This window comes from Staurois parvus, unplaced genomic scaffold (assembly GCF_062004578.1).
Source record: "Staurois parvus isolate SC_StPar_1 unplaced genomic scaffold, SC_StPar_1.0 ptg001022l, whole genome shotgun sequence".
Taxonomy (NCBI): domain Eukaryota; kingdom Metazoa; phylum Chordata; class Amphibia; order Anura; family Ranidae; genus Staurois; species Staurois parvus.
In genome coordinates this window covers 81459-108087 of record NW_028318818.1, presented here as the reverse complement: position 1 = coordinate 108087, position 26629 = coordinate 81459, and the positions used below count along the sequence as shown (strand labels likewise).

At 48.3% G+C, this 26629-nt stretch overlaps 1 protein-coding gene across 1 annotated transcript in view; it reads right to left on the bottom strand.

Annotated features, from left to right (window-relative positions):
• Positions 1-19694, bottom strand: part of LOC149441141 (tubulin alpha chain) — a 44376-nt gene extending 24682 nt beyond the window's left edge. The window contains exon 1 of the mRNA XM_089657690.1: positions 19540-19694. Coding sequence (XP_089513816.1) covers positions 19540-19542 — 3 coding nt within the window. The 5' untranslated portion in view covers positions 19543-19694. The remainder of the gene's footprint in view (positions 1-19539) is intronic.
• Positions 19695-26629: the final 6935 nt, after the last annotated feature.

The window sequence follows — 26629 nt, the reverse complement described above, 5'->3', positions numbered from 1 at the left end:
CATTGTAAAAGTAACTGTGACATCATCAATGTGCTGTACGTAGCCTGTGTAGAGATCAGAGCTGTAGGAGGGGCCCAGCAGGCCCTACCCACTTCCAGGGGCGGACTGACCATTTGAGCACTCAGGCACTGCCCGAGGGCCCAGGGTCAGTAGGGGGCCCCATGAGATGCCCCTGGTACCTTTCATTGGCTTTTTCATAGGCTTTTTTGGGTGTGGACGAGGTGTCCTATGATCCCCTATTGCCCGGGGGCCCCATGAGTTGTCAGTCCGCCCCTGCCCACTACATAAAACTTCAGGAGGGGGCGGAGACAAGACCAGTCACCCTGCACAAGGAGCGAGAGCAGCAGTGAGAGGTCTTTATTCCAGGAAGGTGATGCACAGAGGTAAAGTCTCACACTGGATTACTGCACAGATCAGGAAGAAATACACAAAGTACACCGAGATCCAAGAAGGATATACAATACACGATGAATGGATTTAGATAATATTTACTTATCTCAGAATTAAGAATCTTCTTTTTACCGAAATAAACTGACGACACATTAGGTTTGGTAAACAAGCTATCCCGAATTTCTCAACATCTAAAACTAAAGTGGTGCCGACAAAATGACACCGCAAAGTGTATTCTCTTATTTCTCTTGTCTTTTCTTGTTTCTTTAACCTCTTCCCGTCCGGCCCATGTCGATAAACGGCCAGACGGGAGCACTGCCGATGCGGGTGAACGTTTCTAAACATCCCCCCCCATCCATTGCCTGTGCAAGCTCCCTGGGAGCGCGCAGCACCGCGATCAGTGTCCGGAACACAGACTGCTGTACGGGACCGCTGTGTGAGGTCCCGATTCATGTGATCAGTGATTGGCCAATCAGTGATCACAGGAACAGTAGGAAACAAGATGTCACTTCCAGACATCATTGCTTACTACTAGTGAATTGTGAATGATCACAGAGGTCACATGGTACAGGGCCAGGGACGGACTGACCATAAGAGCACTCGGGCACTGCCGGAGGGCCCGGGGTCAGTAAGGGGTCCCAAGAAGTGCCCCTGGCACCTTTTATAGGTTTTTTGGGTGTGCTTTGAGTGTGGGCAAGGACACAGGGGCCCCATGATCCCCTATTGCCCAGGGGCCACATGAATTGTCAGTCCGCCCCTGTACAGGGCTATAACAGCATTGTACCATGTGACAAGCTTTGACCAATCACAGCTCGCACAGTATTCCTCAATGGCTGCAAGAATGCAGCCAGAGAGAACGAAAAATGATTGCTTTTACAGCCTTTATGGGTGTAAAAGCAATCAGTGTAAAAAAAGAAAAAAAAAAATCTTCATCACCCCCCACAAGTAGTACAGTGTCACTATGGTGATGCTGTACTGCTAGGGCGGGTGTCGGCAACCCGCGGCTCCAGAGCCGCATGCGGCTCTTTTTCACCTTTGCTGTGGCTCCGGAGCACACTGCCCACCAGGTGACAGGCAATAGGGTTGCCGTAGCTCAGTGGTCGGCAAGCCGCGGCTCTTTTAACCTCCCTGGCGGTTTTCCCGAGTGTAGCTCGTGGTAGAATTTCTATACCACGAGCTACACTCAGGCTTACCATGCGGCGCTGCTCTGGGGGTCCCTGCAGCACTTACCTTGTCCTTCGTTCCCGCGATGTGTCCCCTGCAGCGTCCCCGGCCATCTCCTCCGGCCGATGCCGGCATCCGGCTTCTGTGTTCCGGTCCCCGTGACGTCGGGACGTACGGGCGCCGCCGGCGGCGGGAAATTTAAAAAATTTAAAAAATGTCTTTTTTTTTTTTTTCAATTTTCAATAGTAAAACATTGCTGTTTCATCCCATTTCACATACATGTTGTCCCGAGTGTTTTGTCCTGTGCCCTGCCTGCATTTTGTCTGTTCTTTCTGCCTGGAAACTTAGAAAAGTCCATGGCGTCTAAAAAGCGTCCCTTTAGGTCAGACACGGTTTTAGACCGGCTAGAGAACAGCGATAGTAAATCAGAACCACTTGCAGAATTGAGTGATAATGATTCGTGGGGAAATTTTCCTAAAAATTACAGCCTACAATAAAAAACTATTTCCATGCGAAAAAATGGTACCGCTTTCAGCACAAAAAAATCGGAAGGAATCATACCACCAGGGAGGTTAATGCAGCTCTTCTGTGTGCCGGGCGCCCGCTCCCCTCCCTCCTCTCGGGCGGCCGCCCCAAAAGTCAGGACTCTGCAGCTAGCCTAGCAATGGGCAAACTACGGCCCGGCGGACCTTATAATCCGGCCCGCGGAGCGTGGCAAACATTGGCTGTCAGGATGTAGGCGGGGCAGCGTGACGAACTCCTCTCCTCTCACAGTCCGCCCTGAAGACCAGAACTGCGCGGGAACACGGCGAGAGGAATGCGCGGAGTACAGGTAAGTGAATTGACACAATATGGGAATGAATTACTATAGGGGGGATGAATTACTATATGGGGGATGAATTACTATATGGGGGATGAATTACTATAGGGGGGATGAATTACTATGGGGGATGAATTACTATATGGGGGATGAATTACTATAGGGGGGATGAATTACTATAGGGGGGATGAATTACTATGGGGGATGAATTACTATATGGGGGATGTATTTTCAGTTTTAAAAATGTGGCTCTCAAAATAAATTTTAATCGTGGTTTTGGCGAGATTTGGCTCAGTTGAAAAAAAAGGTTGCCCACCACTGTGCTAGGGTGACAGTATGTTAAAAACAAAAAAACAAATAATAATATAAAAAAATAAAATACAAATGTAAAAAGAAACTTAGAAAAATTATAATTTTTGGTTATAAACTAATTTGGGTTTTTTTTTTACTAAAAAGATAGATGAATACATTTTGGCCAAGATTTATGAAGAAAGATTATTTATTTGCAAAATTTTATAAGAAACTTTTTTTCAAAATTTTTGGACTTTCATTTATATAGCAAAAAAATAAAAATCCCCGTTGGGAAATAAATACCACCAAAATAAAGTTTTATCTGTCTCAAAAAAATGCTAAAATATTCATATGGGTACAGTGTTGCATGACCGCGCAATTGTCGATCAAAGTGTGATAGCGCTGAAAGCTGAAAATTGGCCTGGACAGGAAGGGGTGAAAGTGTCCAGACTGGAAGTGATTACTTCTGTGATTTCCAGCTTCCACAGGGATCCCACAGCTATGACACCTACATACGCCCATACAAAAAAGAACCAAGCAGAAGAATTGGGACTTTCTGGGCGAGTACACAGCAAAAACATTCCTTGTTCAAAACCTCATAAAAGTTTTATCGCAACATTGAGCAATTGAAAAAAGTTGAATTCACTGAATAAAAGAGTATGGCTGACTGATGTCCAAATAACATCACCCCCCCCCCCATTCCTACACTTTCTGTTATACAATATTTTTTTGTTGTAGAAAAATGTTTCATGGTGGGGAAGAGTTCACGGTGAGAAAAAGTTTCACGGTGGGAAAAAAAGTTTCACGGTGGGAAAAAAAGTTTCACGGTGGGAAAAAAAGTTTCACGGTGGGGGGGAAAGTTTCACGGTGGGGGGGAAAGTTTCACGGTGGGGAAGAGTTTCACGATGAGGAAGAGTTTCACGGTGGGGAAGTTTCACGGTGGGGAAGAGTTTCATAGTGAGAAAAAGTTTCACGGTGGGGAAGAGGTTCACGGTGGGGGTGGGGAAGAGGTTCACGGTGGGGAAGAGTTTCACGGTGGGGAAGAGTTTCATAGTGAGAAAAAGTTTCATGGTGGGGAAGAGTTTCATGGTGGGGAAGAGTTTCATGGTGGGGAAGAGTTTCATGGTGGGGAAGAAATCAACGCGTTTCGAAGCACCTTCTTCTTCAGGGAAAAGGTAAGTTAGGATCAGGTAACAGGATGCAATAATTCACAGCCATAAAGAAAATGCCAAATCACATTCCCCATCATGTGGCTCCCACACCAGCCACAGCAACTGCAGGGGGACCCAGGCACCCCACAAGGACGGGATGGAAACCCTGGGCCCCGTACAGGATGACTGGCGGTACCCCCTTATCCACGTCCCTGGTAGTCCGATCCGATAGAAGAGCTACTGTAGCTCAAATTGCTGCAAACGTGATTGCTGGTTCTGATAGCAAGGTGTGAGAACACACGGAGAGCATTGCCGTCTGCTGCGTATGGGGCTGCGTAGCCACGTATCGGTCAGTGTGGCCATGCTGACCCTTGTCCACAACAGCCAGGCAACTAGCATTTTCAAAAAGAGAAACAGGCCGTGCGTTTTCTCCACACGCGCTCCTATAACAAGGGTGTCTCCCAGCTAAAGCCAGCTGCTATTCCGACTGCCGCTATCCCGTACACCCTCCATGTGTCTGTGTCACTCTATAGGATCTGTGTCAGGCAGGTGCTGGGAATTGTCCATGTGACAGGCCCAACCTAAACAATGTGAATGAGGAATCTCTTGCGCCAGCCACACCAGCCACGTGTACGCTGCAACAATTACCTAGTTTGGAAAGGACCCTGAACGGACAGCTGGGCCCCTAGAGGAGGAGGAGGGGGGAAGGGAGGGGGGAGGGGCAGGGACACACATAGCTCCCCAGTGACAGGTGATCCCAGACATCAGGGGGACTCCTCTTACACTGCAGGCAGCTTGAACTATTTGCACAAGCCTCCAGGATGTGTATGGAGAGGGCAGGCATGGTATTTGGCGACGTGTCACATGGGAAGCAACATCACAGTGTTGTAAAATGTAATAAAACGGCGTAGAGATCGCTTTTGTGCACACGGGCAGCCTGGGGCTGTATGACGTAAAATTCAGGCGTACCTCGATTTACTATCGCCTCGGTTTACGAATGAAAATCCATTGAAAGCAATGACTCGGTTTACGAATGTTTCGGATTAATTGGTTTTCAATGCTTTTATGAATTCATTTTTAATCATGTCCCTGTACAGTATTTATGCCTTTAAAGTGCACTTTATAAAGAGTTCTGGAGGTCAGAAAAAAGTTTTAAAAAAGTATTTTATCTGTTCAGAACGGATTAATTGGTTTTCAATGCATGTACAAATTTTTTTCGCAATACGAACAGATTAATTGGTTTTCAATGCATTTACGAATTCATTTCTAATCATGTCCCTGTACAGTATTTATACCTTTAAAGTGCACTTTATAAAGAGTTCTGAACAGATACAATACTTTTTTAAAACTTTTTTCTGACCTCCAGAACGGATTAATTGGTTTTCAATGCATTTACAATTTTTTTTTCGCAATATGAACAGATTAATTGGTTTTCAATGCATTTACGAATTAATATTTAATCATGTCCCTGTACAGTATTTATGCCTTTAAAGTGCACTTTACAAAGAGTTTTGAACAGATAAAATACTTTAAAAAAATTTTCTGACCTCCAGAACGGATTAATTGGTTTTCAATGGGAAACTGCGTTTCGGTTTACAAATTTTTTGCAATACAAAACGTCCCTCAAAACGCATTAAATGCGTAAAACGAGGTACGCCTGTATTTCCCCAGCTGGGATCTACAGATGGTGCATACAGTCGCCCATAGAAATCAATTACAGGATCAGGGGTGGACTGACAACTCATGGGGCCCCCGGGCAATAGGGGATTATGGGGCCCCTGTGTCCTCACCCACACCCAAAAAAGCCTATGAAAGGTACCAGGGGCATCTCATGGGGCAGTGCCCAAGTTCCCAAATGGTCAGTTTGCCCCTGGCACCGGGACATGACGGCAAGGGCTATCTCCAAGATACGTACTTTCCTCACCCCAGACACTACTACACAACTCTGAAAGCCTATGAAAAAGCCAATGAAAGGTACCAGGGGCATCTCATGGGGCCCCCTACTGAGCCCGGGCCCTCGGGCAGTGCTCAAGTGCTTGAATGGTCAGTCCGCCCCCTGTACAGGATGCGGATGTACGCAGGTATACGCTGGTAGGTGTAAAATACTGATACCGACGTACAGCTGCATGACTGTCTGCCCTCAGGGCCCAAGAGCAGCAATGCGGTATACTGCAGCTTACCAGTTCTTAGATGTGGTGGCTGCATTTGTTTTCCTCTTTCAGGCATTTTTTTTCACCTGGTGATCCTGCCAGTAATGCACTTCCTGTCTTAGGGTGACAACGCTCACTGCACTGTACATGGAGGAGGAGCCACAGGAAGTCTGTCAAAGCTACAAATCACACACCCCTTTCTTCCATAACATGAAGGGGGAGGGGTTCTGTAGTCCGAGATAGAGTTAGCTGGGAATGGTGATATCGATAATAGGAAGTTATCAGCTTCAGCACAGATTTAACATCATGGTGCAAACAGGAGAAGTCCATTGATGTTAAATTGGTAGTAAAGTCTCTTTCTTCATTTAAAAGAATGGTCCCCCATGCAGGCTTAGGTCATAATGTAGAAAAGACAAAATCCCCTGAGCTCAAGAGTGGTGTTCTGGTCATGGATGGGTCTCGGGTCCTTAGCAATTCCAATACCGGCGGCACAGGCTTTGCTGCCCTCTAAGGGTCGGGGGAATCTCAGGAGGGCGCACCAGCCTCGTGCATTACCTGGGAGGCAGCTTTATGCATTCAAAATAGATGTATACTCACAAAACTTCAGTAACAAAAGCATATAAAAGTCCAAAGCGACCCGGTCACTGAGCCAGCTCCCAAACGCAAGAGGACCCTCCAACTGGCTGACGCGTTTCGAAGGGCGATCCTCTCTTCCTCAGAGCCACTGGCTCTGCGCCCTCTGCCTGGTGCACCCTTTAATGCTTGTGGTAGGTCCAGGGGTGGACTGACCATTTGGAAACTCGGACACTGCCCGAGGGCCCAGGGTCAGTAGGGGGCCCCATGAGAGGCCCCTGGTACCTTTTTCATAGGCTTTTTTGAGTTTGGGAAAGGACACAGGGGCCCCATGATCCCCTATTGCCTGGGGGCCCCATGAGTTGTCAGTCCGCCCCTGGTTAGGTCATAATGTATTAGCATGCACTGCCTACTAGTACATTATCACAGACTTACCTGCAGACAGAGCCCTCCAGTGCCGTGCTGACACAGCTCTCCAGCGGCTTTCATCTTTTGCCTGGTGTTCCTTCCTGGTTGCTGATCCTCAGTCACTTCAACGGTCGGGCTGCGGGTGAGGTTGCTCCCATACATGCGCACAGGAGTTACATCGCCGCAGGATGGAAATGTGGTCTGAGCCGCGCATGTGCAGCTCAGATCACATTACCCACTGACAGGCGGCGGGGGTGGGGGGCATTTATGACAGAAGAGAACACTAAGGTCTCCTCTTTTATAAAACCTTGCCTGTCAGAGGATTTCCCATTCCAAGTACTTTACTACCATTTTAACTCAATAATAATGGAAAATATTGCTGTTTTTTATTTGTTTATTTTTTATGTTTTTGTTTTGTTGTGTTTTTTGCTACCGGCAAAACATACAAAGAAAAAAAAAAGTAAATGGAAACCTAGTTTATAAATAAATGATTGCCGTGTTGTCTATGTGTAGTGAATGCTGAGTGCGCAATTATTTGTATGAACGACAGTTTTCCTATATCAATATTTTGTATCATTTTTCAGCAGTTCCCATTTTACAGATGGACACAAATCTGCAACGTCCGAAACGAAGATTTGGTTTTTGCTTTTTTGTTTCAGCCGTATAGTATCATTGCTCTGATACCTTCTACATTTTTGGATACATGTCTTTATTTTACTATTTAACCTCTTGCTGCCCACTTACTTCCTAATTGCCCAAATGTGAATGGGGCCTTCAGGTCCATATTGTTAGGTTGTAAGCTCCAAGGAGCAGGGCCCTCCTAACCAGTGGCGCCCGAGGCAGGTGCGGGGAGTGAGGCCCGCACCGGGTGACACCGACCGCATGGGGTGACACTGGACCTGCTCCACGAAAAAAAGGTAAGTTGTAAAGCAGGCCAACGATCCCTGCAGGGATCGTCGGCTTTCTTTACAACTTACCTTTTCTTGGAGCGGGTCCGGTGTCACCCCGTACAGGTTGCATCCCTGTAGGGATCGCCGGCATGCAACCTATACGGGGTGACACCGGACCCGCTCCAAGAAAAGATAAGTTGTAAAGAAAGCCGACGATCCTTGCAGGATGGATCAGATCTGCGGATTGAGCATAATTATTATTATTATACAGTATTTATACAGCGCCAACAGTTTGCTCAGCGCTGCACATTACAATGGGAGACAATACACGTGACAATACAATTCAATACACGAGGGGTTCGAGGGCCCTGCTCCTAGGAGCTTACAATCTAGGAGGGGGGATAGTGGTACAGGAGAAAATAGCTGTGGGGGATGGAGTGGTAGGAAGAGTGGAGGAGATCAGCAATTAGCTGAGGGAGGGCTTCCCTGAAGAGGTGGGTTTTCAGGATGCGCCTAAAGATGAGGAGGGTAGGTGATAATCTGATGGATTGGGGTAGGGAGTTCCAGAGGATGGGGGAGGCCCTGGAGAAGTCCTGGAGATGGGCATGGGAGGAGGAGATCAGGAAACTAGAGAGTAGGAGTCCGATCCATTATGCTCAATCCGGGGGTGTCACCAAGTGTTACCGCAACGGGTGACACCAACCCTAGGGACGCCTCTGCTCTTAACCCTCTTGTATTGAACTGTATTATCTCCCGTTATATTGTAACGCGCTGAGCAAACTGTTGGCGCTATATAAATCCTGTATAATAATAATAATAAGAATAATCTAAATCCTGTATAATAATAATAATTATAATATACCACACATATGCGTCCCTGGGGATCCAATCTTTCTGTTTTGAGAGCGTGCTCAATGCATGCTCCCGGCATAGAGACCAAGCTGTCCAAGACCACTTTCGATCCCTACTAATGAGCATTCCAATCAAGGGCGGACTGACCATTTGGAAACTTGGGCACTGCCCGAGGGCCCGGGGTCAGTAGGGGGCCCCATGAGATACCCCTGGTACCTTTTTCATAGGCTTTTTTGAGTTTGGGCAAGGACACAGGGGCCCCATGATCTCCTATTGCCCGGGGGCCCCATGAGTTGTCAGTCCACCCCTGGTTCCAATCATGTGACCACTGTGACAACCAACCCCAGAGGGAGGTTACATGATCGCTTTCAGAACCTTTTAAAGGGACACCAAGGCAGGAAGGGGCTAAAATTACAAAATTACCATTTAAATTGAAATAAATATTTATCAGAAAGAAAAAAAAGATCCCCACCTGTTTAAAGCATGTCTAAAGTCAAAGGTTCTTTTTTTGTTAGTTTGGGGCAGAGTAGGGAAGGGTTGGAACCCCTGTCAGGTACTGATTGCTATCTGTGTCCTTGCTGGAGGAATTCCCCTTCAGGCTCTATGCACACTGGACGTTTTTAGAACACTGGTAGCGTTAGCTGTGTAAAGTCACGTTAAACATGCGAGTATTTCAGCGGTTTTTAGCATTTTTTGCATTAGCAGTTAGCCGTGTTTTTCCGCGTTCCCTTTTTTTTTTAATCACACACAAAAATATTTTTTTTGCTCCAAAAATGCCGGTTTGTCACGTTTTACCGCATTTTGTCACATTTTTCAGTGTTAGAGCATTTTTACAGTTAAAAAAACACCTCTAGAAACCCACTAGTCCTGTTTTTTTTCCATCCAAAAAATGTCCCAGCCAAAAAACGTTGATCACAGTCTATGTGTGTATGGACACCTAGGATGACATGCTGAGGGGGTTTACTGGCTGTAGAAAAAAAATACCAAAAGCCAAAAACAGCCGCTGTAAAAACGTCCCGTGTGCATGAAGATTCACTGTTGTCACCAGTACTGAACATGAGATCAAGTCCAAAGTATTGAGTTGTCACTGGAACAGGAATACAGGAGAAATGTTCCAATGGTGACACTTGTTTTGCTGCTACCTATCTAGAAGGGGATTTTCCCTTGACCTCCAGAGGATTTCTCCCCCTTCCCGACCAGGCCATTTTTTGAGTTATGGCCAAGGGTGGACTGACCATTTGGAAACTTGAGCACTGCCCGAGTGCCCGGGGTCAGTAGGGGGCCCCATTAGATGCCCCTGGTACCTTTTTCATAGGCTTTTTTGAGTTTGGGCAAGGACACAGGGGCCCCATGATTCCCTATTGCCCGGGGGCCCCATGAGCTGTCAGTCCGCCCCTGGTTATGGCGCTGTGTTACTTTAACTGACAATTGTGCGGTCATGCAATGCTGCACCCAAATGAAATTTACGTCCTTTTTTCCCACGAATTGAGCTTTGTATCAGTGGTATTTGATTGCCTGTGTGTTTTTGATTTTTTTTGCGCTATAACAAAAAAATATATATATTTTTCTATTAAGCATGTCCAATAAAAAAATCTTTAAAAATCTAATTTTGTAATAAATTTTGGGCCACAATGTATTTTGCGACGTCTTTGCTAAAAAAAATCCCAATACGTGTAAATTAATCAATTTACATGAAAGTTATAGCGTTTACAAATGGCGTTCTATATACTGGAATTTTTTTTTTTTTTAATTGTAATGGTGGCGATCAGCGGCTTAGAGTGGGACTGCAGCAGGCATTCTGACACTGGGGGGAACTGACTTGGTGTCACTGACATTCCCGGCGGCACCAATACAGTGATCAGTGCTAAAAAAAAAAAAAAAAAAAAAAAGCACTGACACTGTACTAATGGCACTGGGCAGGAATGGGTTAACATCTGGAATGATCAAAGGGTTAACTGTGTGCTGTTTTACTGTGTGTGCATGCTTTTTACTGTAAGCAAGCTGCTTTGTATGGCTCTGCTATGCATTGGGAGGAATTGTGCGCCATCATTGGTGTCATTGGGAAGAATTATGCTCCATCATTGATGTCATTGGGAGGAACTGTGCGCCATCATTGGGAAGAATTATGCTCCATCATTGATGTCATTGGGAGGAATTGTGCGGTGTCATTGGGAAGAATTATGCTCCATCATTGATGTTATTGGGAGGAATTGTGCACCATCATTGGTGTCATTGGGAAGAATTATGCTCCATCATTGATGTCATTGGGAGGAATTGTGCGCCATAATTGGTGTCATTGGGAAGAATTGTGCTCCATCATTGATGTCATTGGGAAGAATTATGCTCCATCATTGGTGTCATTGGGAAGAATTATGCTCCATCATTGGTGTCATTGGGAAGAATTATGCTCCATCATTGGTGTCATTGGGAAGAATTATGCTCCATCATTGGTATCATTGGGAGGAATTGTACCCCATTGTTTGTGTCATTGGGAAGAATTATGCTCCATCATTGGTTCTCTCCCCTGTCTGTAATACTCGTCGATCACCGGGTGCCTGCGAGTAATCACCGGCTGGGACCCGGTGATTGACAGCTGCACCTCCTACCTGGAGGTGCAAAATCACGTATATATACACGTAATTTTGCGTGCCAGTGCCTCCCTGTAGCAGTATTTCCGCTATAGGGTGGTGGGAAAACGTTCTCCGCTCAGTTCCTGTTGTGTCTCAAGACGGGAAGCAAAGAAACATCTCCCTAAGGGGGCACAGACAGCCTTACAGGGGTTTCAGCAATTCCCTATGGGGGGGAGGGGGGCAGGCAATATGTTGCCCCTTCACTGCATTGCATGGCCCCATAGACTTGCATGGGCCCCTTTGGTAGCAGTAATGCAGAAGAATGTGACATGCTATTCATTGTTGTGTATTGCCGGAGCGACTGCAGAACAAATGCAGAGAAGTTCCCAGGAGCAGATCTGTGTAACGCTGCACGTTTCTCCATCGATGACCATCAGTCAATGCAAATCCAAAGTTGAAAGCGGATGAAATTTCAAAGTACTCTGGAACAACAATTATTCAGCCATCGAATGTACTGAAAGTGTACGAATGTTTTACAAAGGGGTGTGCGAACATTTATGAGTGTCAGGCCGGTTTAAGAGTAGGAGCGGTTGAATAGTTTATCAATAGACATTGGGCAGGGCTGACACCACCCAGTCCATAAAAATGCTTTGTGTTTCAGCCCATGGCAGGAGGTGAGAGCAGTCAGGTAGATCAACAGGTATTTTTTTGCGCTTGTAGGATCTTTACAGTATATGTGAACCCTCACCTTGTACAACAAACCATTCAGTTTAAAATAGAAATGAAAGGTAAAACATTTGTGTATAGATAAAAAACAAACACATTTCCCCCCTTTTTTTTATAAGTGATCACATTCCCTCTGTTCTCAGCTGCATAGAGAACTGGGGGAGGAGGAGAGAGAGGGGGGGGGATAGAGAGAGAGGAGGGGGGGATAGAGAGAGAGGAGGGGGGGATAGAGAGAGAGGAGAGGGGGGCAGAGAGAGAGAGAGGGGGTAGAGAGAGAGGGGGATAGAGAGAGAGGGGGGGAGAGAGGGGGAGAGAGAGGGGAGAGAGAGGGGGGAGACAGAGAGAGAGGGGGGAGACAGAGAGAGAGGGGGGAGACAGAGAGAGGAGAGAGAGGGGGGAGACAGAGAGAGGAGAGAGAGGGGGGAGACAGAGAGAGAGGGGGGAGACAGAGAGAGAGGGGGGAGACAGAGAGAGAGGGGGGAGACAGAGAGAGAGGGGGGAGACAGAGAGGGGGGAGACAGAGAGGGGAGAGAGAGGGAAGAGACAGAGAGGGGAGAGAGAGGGAAGAGACAGAGAGAGGAGAGAGAGGGAAGAGACGGAGAGAGAGGGGGGAGAGAGAGGGGGGAGAGAGAGGGGGGGAGACAGAGAGAGAAGAGAGAGGGGGGAGACAGAGAGAGGAGAGAGAGGGGGGAGACAGAGAGAGGAGAGAGAGGGGGGGGACAGAGAGAGGAGAGAGAGGGGGGGACAGAGAGAGGAGAGAGGGGGGGGCAGAGAGAGGAGAGAGGGGGGGAGACAGAGAGAGGAGAGAGGGGGGAGAGAGGGAAGAGAGAGAGGGAAGGGGGAGGGGAGAGATGGAGAGAGAGAGGGAAGAGAGAGCGAAGAGAGAGCGAAAGGAGAGAGGGAAGAGAGAGCGAGAGAGGGAAGAGAGAGAGGGAAGGGGGAGGGGAGAGATGGAGAGAGAGAGAGGAGAGAGCGAAAGGAGAGAGGGAAGAGAGAGTGAGAGGAGAGAGGGAAGAGAGAGCGAGAGGAGAGAGGGAAGAGAGAGCGAGAGGAGAGAGGGAAGAGAGAGCGAGAGGAGAGAGGGAAGGGAGAGCGAGAGGAGAGAGGGAAGGGAGAGCGAGAGGAGAGAGGGAAGGGAGAGAGAGAGGAGAGAGGGAGAGAGAGGAGAGATGAGAGAGGGGGGGGGGGAGATGCAGAGGGAAGAGAAAGAGAGGAGAGAGAGAGGGAAAGGGGGGAGAGGAGAGAGTGTTTAGAAAACACATTGGAAGAGAGCAGAACAGATAGAGAACTGACCATGCTGCATTCTCTTGCCTAGTGTGGTCAGTTTTTAATAGGAAAGCAGAGGGACTGGCAGGATCACCAGGGATTTTACCCAAAGGAAGCAATACACAGGATATGTTTACATGCAAGTACATGGTACAGCAGGCACACATCAGGAATATGAAATGTTGGGTTTACAAATTCTTTAAAACAGGGATCTCCAAACTTTCTAAACAAAGCAACATTTAGAAACTTTAGGGGAGGCGGAGCATGGCCATCAGGAGTAGAAAATGTTCTGGCATCAGTAGGAGTAAACAATGCTTCATCGTTGGTGTCGTTTGGAGGAATTATACCCTAGTGTTGGCGTCATTGGGAAGACTTATGCTCCATCGTTGGTGTCATTAGGAGGAATTGTACCCCAGTGTTGGCATCATTTAGAAGAATTATGCTCCATTGTTGGTGCCATTGGGAAGAATTTCATTCCATCGTTGGTGTCACTGGGAGGAATTGTGAGCCATCCTTGGTGTCATTGGAAAGAATTATGATATATCATTGGTGTCATTGGGAATTGTGCGTCTTCATTGGTGTCATTGAGAGGAATTGTGCCTCTTTGTTGGTGTCATTAGGATGAATTGTACCCCAATGTTTGCGTCATTGGGAAGAATTATGCTCCATCATTGGTGTCATTGGGAAGAATTATGCTCCATCATTGGTGTCATTGGGAAGAATTATGCTCCATCATTGGTGTCGTTGGGAAGAATTACACTCCATCATTGGTGTCATTGGGAGGAATTGAGCGCCATAGTTTGTGTCATTAGAAAGAATTATGCTTCATTACTGGTGTCATTGGGAGGAACTGTGCACCATCCTTGGTCTCATTGGGAGGAATTGTGCCTCTTCATTGGTGTCATTGGGAGGAATTGCATGCCATTGTTGGTGTCAGTCGACAAATAGTGCCCCAAGGTCCAGATAAAAGAAACAAGCAAAGGGCACATGTGGCCCCCGGGCCGCAGTTTGGAGACCCCTGCTGTAAAGGAATAAATCATGGGGAAGCATGTACTGCAGTGATGTAGCTGCATGTTCTGCCTGCTATACACTTCAATTACGTCTCGATCTGTCATGCAGGAAGGAGTGTATGACCCATAATAGAATGGTGCCGATTGGAGGCAAAGTCCTTGCAGCGGCTTGTGGTTTGGCTGTATTTGTGTCTGAGCGCCCAGCTGCATCCTCCATTCAGTAACCAGATGAAACTACAGATCTAGGTTAAGGCGTGCTCAGGAGCAGAGCGGATTTTCCCGCACAGATCATCGCAGGTCCTTCCAATGTCTCACCACCCAGAACAGTAACACATCATCCCGATGATGTCACTTCACGACCTTTGACATTTGCACCCTCCTGGGCGCAGGAGAAGTCACATCTATCACGGCCAGCAAAGAAAACCTTCTAGAAATATAAAGCTGTAAGGTTTGCAAGGCTTGTCATGTGCGGGAAAGTGTTCCGGAGAGGAAAGCATGTTGCAAGCCGTGGTGTAACAGATCATTGTGAAATGCGGCACTGCCTGGTGAAAGGAGAGGAGCTGTGCTGAGCGCACAGAGCGCAGGCCGTCAGCAGCTGTCGCCATTCCAGGGTCGTAAAAAGATGCGCGAAGCGGACAATGGCGCACCTTGAGCACATGCAGCTCCAAACCAACCCCCGGTTTTATCACATTACATTTCTACAATCTCTCTCCCAGGAATCAAAAACCGATATTATAGTGTATGTCTCGCCCAACTTTTTTTATGTCTTTGTGGGTGGTATAGGGAAGGGTTAAAGCCCCTGCCAGGTTGCTTTCTTGCTCTTTGTGTACCATTGGGGAAGCTTCCCTTCACTTCCTGTCCCAGAGATGCACCAGGAAGTTAGGGGGAATCTCCCAAAGTGAGGGGAATTATCCTCTAAAGGTTGTAAAACAAGAAGTTGATCCCCATAGTTTGAATCTGATATTGGATCTGTTGTTTTTCAACTTCATACAAGGTGACAACAGTGTTCATTCTACAGCGACATCATTGCAGCGTTGTCACCCTGTGGACATGGGGTTTTTTTGGATTGGAACCCTTTCGCTGCCAGAGCGGTTTTGCTTTTTTTTTTTGCACACACGTTTGAAAAAAATCATTTTAGGCCTGAAGATTACACAAAATCCCCAGACATTTTATCATTTCTGAAAGCAGACACCCTAGAGCAGTGGTCTCCAAGCTGCAGCTCTGGGGCCAGATGTGGCCCTTTGCCTACCTCTAGCCGGCCCTTGGGACACTATTCCATCCACAACTGACACCATTGAGGGGGCACTATTCCTCCCACTGACACCAATGATGGGGCACCATTCCTCCCTCCTACAACAATGATGTTGCATCATTCCTCCCACTGACACCAATGATGGGGCCCCATTCCTCCCACTGACACCAATGATGGGGCCCCATTCCTCCCACTGACACCAATGGTGGGGCATCAATCCTCCCAAGGACACAAATGGTGGGGCATCATTCCTCCCACTGATACCAATAATCGGGCACCATTCCTCCCACCAACTCCAGTGATAGGGCACTATTCCTCCCACCGACACCAATGATGGGGCACCATTCCTCCCAATGACACCAATGATGGGGCACTATTCCTCCCACTGACACCAATGATGGGGCCCCATTTCTCAAATGACACCAATGACGGGGCACCATTCCTCCCACGGATATCAATGATGGGGCACTATTCCTCCCACTGATACCAATGATGGGGCACTATTCCTCACACACTGACACTAATGATGGGGCACTATTCCTCCCACTGACACCAATGACGGGGCACCATTCCTCCCACGGATATCAATGATGGGGCACTATTCCTCCCACTGACACCAATGATGGGACACTATTCCTCCCACTGATACCAATGATGGGACACTATTCCTTCCACTGATACCAATGATGGGACACTATTCCTCCCACTGACACCAATGATGGGGCACTATTCCCCCCACTGACACCAATGACGGGGCACCATTCCTCCCACGGATATCAATGATGGGGCACTATTCCTCCCACTGACACCAATGATGGGACACTATTCCTCCCACTGATACCAATGATGGGACACTATTCCTTCCACTGATACCAATGATGGGACACTATTCCTCCCACTGACACCAATGATGGGACACTATTCCTCCCACTGACACCAATGATGGGGCATCCTTCCTCCCACCAACTCCAATGATGGGGCACTATTCCTCTCACCAACTCCAATGATAGGGCACCATTCCTCCCAATGACACCAATGATGGGGCACTATTCCTCCCACCGACACCAATGATGGGGCACTATTCCTCCCACCAACTCCAATGATGGGGCACTATTCCTCCCAATGACACCAATGATGGGGCACTATTCCTCCCACCGACACCAATGATGGGGCACAATTCCTCCCAATGACACCAATGATGGGGCACTATTCCTCCCACTGACACCAATGATGGGGCACTATTCCTTCCAATGACACCAATGATGGGGCACCATTCCTCCCACTGATACCAATGATGGGGCACTATTTCTCTCACTGACACCAATGATGGGGCACTATTCCTCCCATTGACACCAATGATGGGGCACCATTCCTCCCATTGACACCAATGATGGGGCACCATTCCTCCAACTGACACCAATGATGGGACACCATTCCTCTCACTGACACCAATGATGGGGCACTATTCCTCTCACTGACACCAATGACGTGGCACCATTCCTCCCACTGACACCAATGACGGGGCGCCATTCCTCCCACTGACACCAATGATAGGTCGCCATTCATCCCGTTGATGTGCACACTGGTACTTCATTCACAAACCCTGCAGCTTTCAGACTGACAGCCTGTACAGAGGTATGGGCCTAGTGCTGCAGCTTCCCTGCAGGAGCCTGACATTGCACCCGTGATCAGTGGAGGCTTTGCAGGCTCCTGCAGGAAAAAAATTAAATAATAAATGCACTTTTTTTTTTATCCCTGCGAAATTTGTGCATTTATTATTTTCTTCCTGAAAGGTGAACTTGCCCTGTAAAGAGAAACTTCACCCTACCTATAAGAAATAAAATGTCAAATCCCTGGCACTTGTCCCTGCATGCAAGCAAAATCCATACTAGTTCCAGCATTGCCTAGGGTTGTCTTCTTGCATGCATGGTTCCCTTTGCTTTGCTCCTGTGCCGCCATCTTTAAACAAGATCCAGATATGTCAGGGGTGTCTGCCAGCTTCTATAGACCTGTCAGAGACCCATAGCATGCCTGTGCACGCGCTGGATCCCCCCTGTGCACGTGCTGGATCCCTCCTGTGCACGTGCTGGATCCCTCCTGTGCACGCGCTGGATCCCCCCTGTGCACGCGCTGGATCCCCCCTGTGCACGCGCTGGATCCCCCCTGTGCACGTGCTGGATCCCCCCTGTGCACGTGCTGGATCCCCCCTGTGCACGTGCTGGATCCCTCCTGTGCACGCGCTGGATCCCCCCTGTGCACGCGCTGGATCCCCCCTGTGCACGCGCTGGATCCCCCCTGTGCACGCGCTGGATCCCCCCTGTGCACACGCAGATTGGCTGGGGATCTGCCAAAGTGTTGCCAGAGATTCGCAGTTTGTGCACGTTCGGGATCTGGTGCAGCGCCTGTTCGGACGTAGACATCACAGGAGGCGGCAGCGCCATTCATGCATGTTTCCCGCACCATACTCCAATCACACTGTCCTGGTGATCTGCGAGTGTCGGCGCACTCTTAGCGACGCCCCACATGCAGATAAAATGCGTTTCCTGCGTCGGATCGCACCAAATCGCAAGGTACAAAACGACTGTGTGATCCGGTTGTAGTGCAGTATCAAACGTGGTGCATGCACATCTTTGGTGCAGTGCGGTACGATTTGAGCTCATTCAAAATACTTTAGAAAATGGTGCGGCTCCCACCAAATCAGAACCGCACCGATATGACCGCGGACAATAGGGTGCAGCTTGGCATGCAATTTCTAAGTCGCATGGCATGGCAATTCACATCCAGTGTGACCGGGCTGTAAGGCTTGGTTCACACTGGATGCGATTTCAAATCACACATTTTGTTTGCCTCGTTTTCTAAAGATTTCCCAGCGATTTCTTGCGTTTTGCAGTGCGATTTCTATTGTAGTCTATATGTGAAATCGCAACAAACTGCAGAAAAAGTCATACAAGAACCACTTTAGAAATCTCGCTGCAGAAAATCGCGTATGTTAAGATGCCGACATTCACATTCATGAGATCCGATTTCAGGTAGGATTTCAATTCCAAAATCGCGCCTGAACTTGTGGCGGTGTGAACCAGCCCTAAGCCCCCCGGGCACATCAAAGCTGATTTTGAAATCATGTGACTTACAGTGAAGTCGCACAATTTCAAAATCGGATGACCTGCTGATTTGCAAGACATCTCACACCAGAGGCGGACTGACAACTCATGGGGACCCTGGGGAATAGGGGATCATGGGGCCCCTGTGTCCTTGCCCAAACTCAAAAAAGCCAATGAAAAAAGGTACCAGGGGCATCTCATGGGGCCCCCTACTGACCCCGGGCCCTTGATCAGTGTCCGAGTTTCCAAATGGTCAGCCCGCCCCGTCTCACACAGATGTCTATGCAAATCACACCGATGTGACCGGGGAATTGGTTCACACTGGATGTGATTTAAAAATCGCACTTTTTTTGCGATTTCACCGCGTTTGCTGAAGATTTGTTTGCAACTTGTGAAGATTTCCCAACGATTTCTTGCGATTTCCATTGCGATTTCTATTGTAGTCTATGTCTGTGAAATGGCAACATACTGCAGAAAAAAGAATACAAGAACGACTTTTGAAATCGCGCTGCAGCAAATCACGTATGTTAAGACGCCGACATTCATTAGATCCGATTTCAGGGACGATTTTAATTCCCAAATCGCACCTGAAATCGCGGCGGTGTGAACCTGGGTTAATGAAGTCCCCGATCCTTTCCAAAAACACAGCGGCTCAAAAAATCCTAGATGTGAACGTGTCCCATAGGAAACCATGTTAGGCGGACTGCAGAACGTTTCTGCAAAAAGCACTAAAAAACGCATTGGAGGCCAACCCAACCCCCCCCCCCCCCCTTCAGTCTGAGAATACAATGCCACCCATATTCTCTACAGAAAAGTCTGCTGGGATTTGTAGTCCCACGGGCATTGCGGCAGATGGCTATCTTCCACCATCCCAGAGCTGGACATTTAAAGGACAGGTCCATGTTCTGAAGACAAGGGGACTCACCATGGTGTCGGCTGTGTCCTGTGTCGGTGGAGAATTGGCAGTGATTGGGGTCGGTTCTCACCGGAGCCTGTGTGACGGATCTCTGTGAGAAGTGAGCTGCTGACGGCGCAGGCAGCTGTCATATCAATGGGGGAGGGGCCGCCTGCAGCGGAGAACGCCTTGGAGGCGGAGCTGCTGTCACAACCTCTTCTACGGTATGCGCTGTGCGTGAGGGGGAGGAGCCTATGCCACGCCTCCTTCATGCATGCACTCTAAAGCCATGAGAAGGGGAGGGGCCCAGGGGATAGGGGAGGGGACAGTGAATGACGAGAATGAAGAGTACCTGTCATCCGGAGAGTCTTCTGCATCCTTTGCTTCGCTTTCTCCCTCTTTCATGTCATCTGTAATACATTGTATTCATTTATATTCATCCCTACCAATGTAGCCAGTGCAGGGGCGGACTGACAACTCATGGGGCCCCCGGGAAATAGGGGATCATGGGGCCCCTGTGTCCTTGTCCAGGAGTGGACTGACAACTGATGGGGCCCCCGGGCAATAGGGGATCATGGGGCCCCTGTGTCCTTGTCCAAACAAAAAAACCTATTAAAGGTACAAGGGGCATCTCATGGGGCCCCCTACTGACCCCGGGCCCTCGGGCAGTGCCCGAGTTTCCAAATGGGCGGACTGACAACTCATGGGGCCCCCGGGCAATAGGGGATCATGGGGCCCCTGTGTCCTTGTCCAAACAAAAAAGCCTATGAAAGGTACCAGGGGCATCTCATTAGGCCCCCTACTGACCCCGGGCCCTCGGGCAGTGCCCGAGTTTCCAAATGGGCGGACTGACAACTCATGGGGCCCCCGGGCAATAGGGGATCATGGGGCCCCTGTGTCCTTGTCCAAACAAAAAAGCCTATGAAAGGTACCAGGGGCATCTCATTAGGCCCCCTACTGACCCCGGGCCCTCGGGCAGTGCCCGAGTTTCCAAATGGGGCGGACTGACAACTCATGTGGCCCCCGGACAATAGGGGATCATGGGGCCCCTGTGTCCTTGTTCAAACAAAAAAGCCTATGAAAGGTACCAGGGGCATCTCATGGGGCCCCCTACTGACCCCGGGCCCTCGGGCAGTGCCCGAGTTTCCAAATGGTCAGTCTGCCCCAGGGGTGGACTGACAACTCATGGGGCCCCCGGGCAATAGGGGATCATGGGGCTCCTATGTCAAAGCACACCCTAAAAAGTCTATAAAAAAGGTAACAGGCATTTCATGGGGCCCCCTACTGACCCTGGGCCCTCGGGCAGTGCCCGAGTGCTTGAATGGTCAGTCCGCCCCTGAGCCAGTGACACCTGAAAACAGTTACAATGTTTCACCATTTCATGCATTTCTGATACTGTTTATCCCCCGGTCACACCGCCGCGATTTGCGAATTGAAATCGGATCTAATGAATGTGAATGTCGGCGTCTTAACATTTGCTGAAGCGCGATTTCTGCAGTAGTTCTTGTATTACTTTTTCTACAATAGAAATCGCACTGCAAAACGCAATGGAAAATGCAAGAAATCTTCACAAGGTGCAATCAAATCTTCAGAAAATGTGAAATTGCAAAAAAGCGCAATTTTCGCAGTAGTTCTTGTATTACTTTTTCTGAAGCTTTTGCGATTTCACATATAGACTACAATAGAAATCGTACTTCCAAACGCAAGAAATCGTTGGGAAATCTTCACAAGTTGCAAACAAACCTTCAGCAAACGCAGTGAAATCGCAAAAAAAGTGCGATTTTAAATCACATTTAGTGTGAACCAAGCCAAGCCCCCAGTCACATCGGGTGCGATTTGCATGCCAGGTGACTTATATACTACATATATACATAGGTGACATATATACTACAATAGAAATCGCACTGCAAAACGCAATGGAAAACGCAAAAAATTGTTGGGAAATCTTCACAAGTTGCAAACAAATCTTCAGAAAACACTGTGAAATCGCAAAAAAAAAAAACTGCACAATTTTAAATCACATCCAGGGCACATCGGGTGCGATTTGGCATGCGATTTGCATGCCAGGTGACTTGCAAATTGTAGGCCAAGTTGCACCCTATTGTTTGCTATTAGAGCGGTCATATCGGTGCGGTTCCAACTTGGTCGGAGTCGCACCGATTTTTAATGTAGTCCATGCACTACTTTTCGTGCGATTTGCAAATTGCAAGGGAATCGACGGGTCACCCGATTATGAAATCATGCAAATTCACTGTAAGTCGCACAATTTCAAAATCGACTCTGATGTGACCGGGGGGTTGGTTCACACTGCCACGATTTCAGGTGCGATTTTGCAATTTAAATTGCACCTGAAATTGAATCTAATGAATGTGAATGTGAGTGTCTTAACATATGCGATTTCTAAAGTCGTTCTTGTATTGCTTTTCCTGCAGTTTGTCACAATTTCCCAATACATAGACTACAATAGAAATCGCACTGCAAAACGCAAGAAATCACTGGGAAATCTTCGCAAGTTGCAAACAAATCTTCAGAAAACGCGGTGAAACTGCAAAAAAACGCACAATTTTAAATCACATCCAGTGTGAACCACCCCCCCGGGTGCGATTTGCATGCCAGGTGACTTGCAAATCGTAGGCCAAGTCACACCCTATTGTCTGCTATTAGAGTGGTAATATCGATGCGGTTCTGACTTGGTTGGAGTCGCACCGATTTCTAATGTAGCCCATGCACTAGTTTTTGTGCGATTTGCATAGACATCTGTGTTAGGTCCCTAACTCACATTCATACATATACATACTAGGGACAATTTAGACAGGAGCCAATTAACCCACCAGCATGTCTTTGGAGTGTAGGAGGAAACCGGAGTACCTGGAGGAAACCCATGCAGGCACAGGGAGAACATGCAAACTCCAGGCAGGTGGTGCTGTGGCTGGGATTTGAACCGATGACCCTAGTACTGCCAGGTGGAAGTGCTAACCACTAAGCCACTGTGCTACCCATCTTTAAGAAAAGATATCAGGATGGCAGTCCTGCTGCAAAATTGACACTTCCAGGAGTGTCAGTTAGAGAGCTTTCTGGGCTACCCACAGCAACTTCCCCCAACCACCAACCCCTATGTCTTCAGTGAGTTTCAGCAGCATAGAGAGGCACTGAAAGCTGCTGTATAGTGAGCCTGCCATCATTTACTATGCGGCGCCCCCTAGTGAGATCTCCTTTTTGGGAGTTGTGCATTAGCGTTGTTTCATGTTTTTTGTATTTTATGTTTTTTTTTCCTTTATTCTTCAAGCCGGTTTCAGTTCACTGAATGAAAATGCGAGTTTTTGCTTATAAATGCATTGCCTATGCTATCATACAATCCAGGGGTGGACTGACAACTCATGGGACCCCCAGGCAATAGGGGATCATGGGGCCCCTGTGTCCTCGCCCACACTCAAATCACACCCAAAAAAGCCTATGAAAGGTACCAGGGACATCTCATGGGGCCCCCTACTGACCCCGGGCCCTCGGGCACTGCCTGAGTTCCCCAGTGGTCAGTCCGCCCCTGATACAATCCTTGAAGCTGCTACCAGCAAGAGTCATTGTGTCTGTCTTGGGGAGGTTGGGGGATGGTTAGTTTCAACCTGAGAACAAGGAAACGTAATCCTCACCTTGGTTCTCAGTATACAAGATATGTAAATAAAATGTCATATTCCAGGCCAGGTATGGGAACGTTCCCATAGATGCCATGAATGGTAATATTAGCCCAGCCCAGGACCATTCAAGTATTGCACGCAGGAAACCAAACACAAGCTGCAGTCACGCTTGCACAACCTTCCCCTCCCCCCAGTTTCAGCAATATTTGCTTTGGCATCTTCTGAAATCTTCCAGTTGTGCAAACCTGAACAACTTCTCTTTATAAACTGCTGTAGACGGCTCTGGTTAGGGAAGGCAACTGTCGTTCTTTCAGTGTAGCTGCCCCTGTGGTGCCTGCTTAATAGGCTGGAATAAATGGCATTCACCCCAGGGCCGTAGGACAAGAGGGGGCCTGGACTTCTGCTATTGAAGGATCTTAGCTAACAGCCGGCGTTATCAATGAAAAAAGTTGAATTCCGGGCAAGATTGTTTTTGGCAGGAAGCTGAAATGTCAACATGTCTTCAAGGAAATCCCACCCATGACAGTTGTCACTGGGGAGGGGTGTCTCCACCAAAGGCGGACTGACCATTCGAGCATTTGGGCACTGCCCGAGGCCCCGGGGTCAGTAGGGGGCCCCATGAAATGCCACTGGTACCTTTTTTATAGGCTTTTCTGAGTGTGGGCAAGGACACAGGGGCCCCATGATCCCTGATTGCCCGGGGGCCCCATGAGTTGTCAGTCCGCCCCTGGTCTCCACCGGAAGATTTCACCCAATCTACTGCTCCAGTGGGATCTGTCAGCTTTTGGATTTTATATCGGGTACAAAAGCCTAAAGCAGCATTTCTCAACTGTATTTTGCAGTCATGGCTCTAAAATATGTAGAATCTCAAGGCTCCCCAGGCTAAAATGGAACCTGGATTGATGCACACAATCACTCTGATGAAATGAACTTCGCATTAGAAGCCACCTTCACGTCAAAGGCCCCAATCAGGTTAGAGGTTCCTTTATGTGTCAGAGATCCCCCCAAAATATCAAAGTCGTGTCAAAGGCCCCCTTACACATCAGAGATCCTATCACCTCAAAGACCCCCTTTATATGTCTGAGGCCCATCATCAGAGTCAGAGGTCCTCCATCACTTCAGAGTTCCCCCATGACAGGATCCCCCCATCACATTTGAGTCACCCCATCTCCATAGAGTCCTGTCATCCATCTCTGATCTAGGGCAAACTGGTTTTCGTGCTCATGGCACCCTGAAGGCAACCCAAAGGACGCACCATGGTGCCACAGCACCCTCATTGAAAGACTCTGGCCTAAAGGATAAAGGCAACCACCAATTAAAGTGGACCTCAACCTAAAAATGAAGCTTACCCCCTATACATTTTCTCCCTCTAGACTGTGACTAAATCACGTTTATTTTTGGGAGGGGGTGTAAGGGGCAAGTGTCTTTGATGATACCTGCTCCTACTTCCTCATTCCTCATCTAGGCAAGGGCGATGTCACCTTGGACATTGGAGTCTTCGCATCACCATCCATCTCTGATCCAGGGCAAACTGGGTCTTGTGCTCACAGCACCCTGAAGGAAACCCAAAGGACGCACCAGGGTGCCACAGCACGCTCATTGAAAGACTCTGGCCTAAAGGATAAAGGTAACCACCCATTCAAGTGGACCTCAACTCAAAAATGAAGCTTACCCCCTTTTCCTCCCCCAGACTGTAACTAAATCATATTTTTTTTTGGGGGGGGGGGGTGTAAGGGGCAAGTGTTTTTTTCCACGGTACCTGCTCCCACTTCCTCATTCCTCATCGAGGCAAGGATGATGTCACCTTGGACCCCTCTGCCCATAACAGGGCCCGTCTCACAGCAGTTCACCATCTCATGCATGCGCAGTAGGAGCCGGCTGTGAGTTATTAGGAAGTGAAGGCTGGCTGCCAAAGCCAAGATGGCGGCAGAGAATCCAAAGCCCTGAGAAGCATCATCTGCATGGAAGACAGCACTGGAAGTTTTCGGCTGATAAGTATGTGTTTCTTAAAAGTCAGCAGCTACATAGCTATATATATAGCTGGTGACTTTCAGTTTTCACATGCCTGGGTGAAGTTCCTGTTTAACAAAAACCACAAGTCAGAATGTTGAATACCACTTATTAACTCCAGAAAAAGTATTCAAATGTAAATATACTGTAAATGTAATAGCATCTATAAAAGCACTGCTGCATTTTACTTTGCAATTTTTAAACTGTTACTAAACCCAGGACCCTGCATTCACTATATCTGCTCTCCCCGGACCCTGCGTTCACTATATCTGGTCTCCCCGGACCCTGCATTCACTATATCTGGTCTCCCCGGACCCTGCATTCACTATATCTGCTCTCCCCGGACCCTGCGTTCACTATATCTGGTCTCCCCGGACCCTGCATTCACTATATCTGCTCTCCCCGGACCCTGCGTTCACTATATCTGGTCTCCCCGGACCCTGCATTCACTATATCTGCTCTCCCCGGACCCTGCATTCACTATATCTGGTCTCCCCGGACCCTGCGTTCACTATATCCGCTCTCCCCGGACCCTGCATTCAGTATATCCGGTCTCCCCGGACCCTGCATTCACTATATCCGGTCTCCCCGGACCCTGCATTCACTATATCTGCTCTCCCCGGACCCTGCATTCACTATATCCGGTCTCCCCGAACTCTGCATTCACTATATCCGGTCTCCCCGGACCCTGCATTCACTATATCCGGTCTCCCCAAACTCTGCATTCACTATATCCGGTCTCCCCGGACCCTGCATTCACTATATCTGGTCTCCCCGCACCCTGCCTTCACTATATCCGGTCTCCCCGAACTCTGCATTCACTATATCCGGTCTCCCCGGACCCTGCATTCACTATATCTGGTCTCCCCGCACCCTGTATTCACTATATCCGGTCTCCTCGGACCCTGCATTCACTATATCTGGTCTCCCCGGACCCTGCGTTCACTATATCCGGTCTCTCCAGACCCTGCATTCACTATATCCGGTCTCCCCGGACCCTGCGTTCACTATATCTGGTCTCTCCGGACCCTGCATTCACTATATCCGGTCTCTCCGGACCCTGCAATCACTATATCTGGTCTCCCCGGACCCTGCATTCACTATATCCGGTCTCTCCGGACCCTGCATTCACTATATCTGGTCTCCCCGGACCCTGCATTCACTATATCTGGTCTCCCCAGACCCTGCATACACTATATCTGGTCTCCCCGGACCCTGCATTCACTATATCTGGTCTCCCCGGACCCTGCATTCACTATATCTGGTCTCCCACAGTACACAGAACATGGAAATGCAACTGTTGTAGTAAATACGGTTAAACACCTTTTCTCATCAGCAGTATATAGCAGTCTTGTGACTTCTTTCAGTGTTCAGCCGAGCACTGGTTAGCTTCCCTGACGGTATTCCTGAGTGTAGCTCGGGGTAAAGTTTCAGTACTACAAGCGGTAACCCCGAGCTACACTCGGGCTTACCATGCG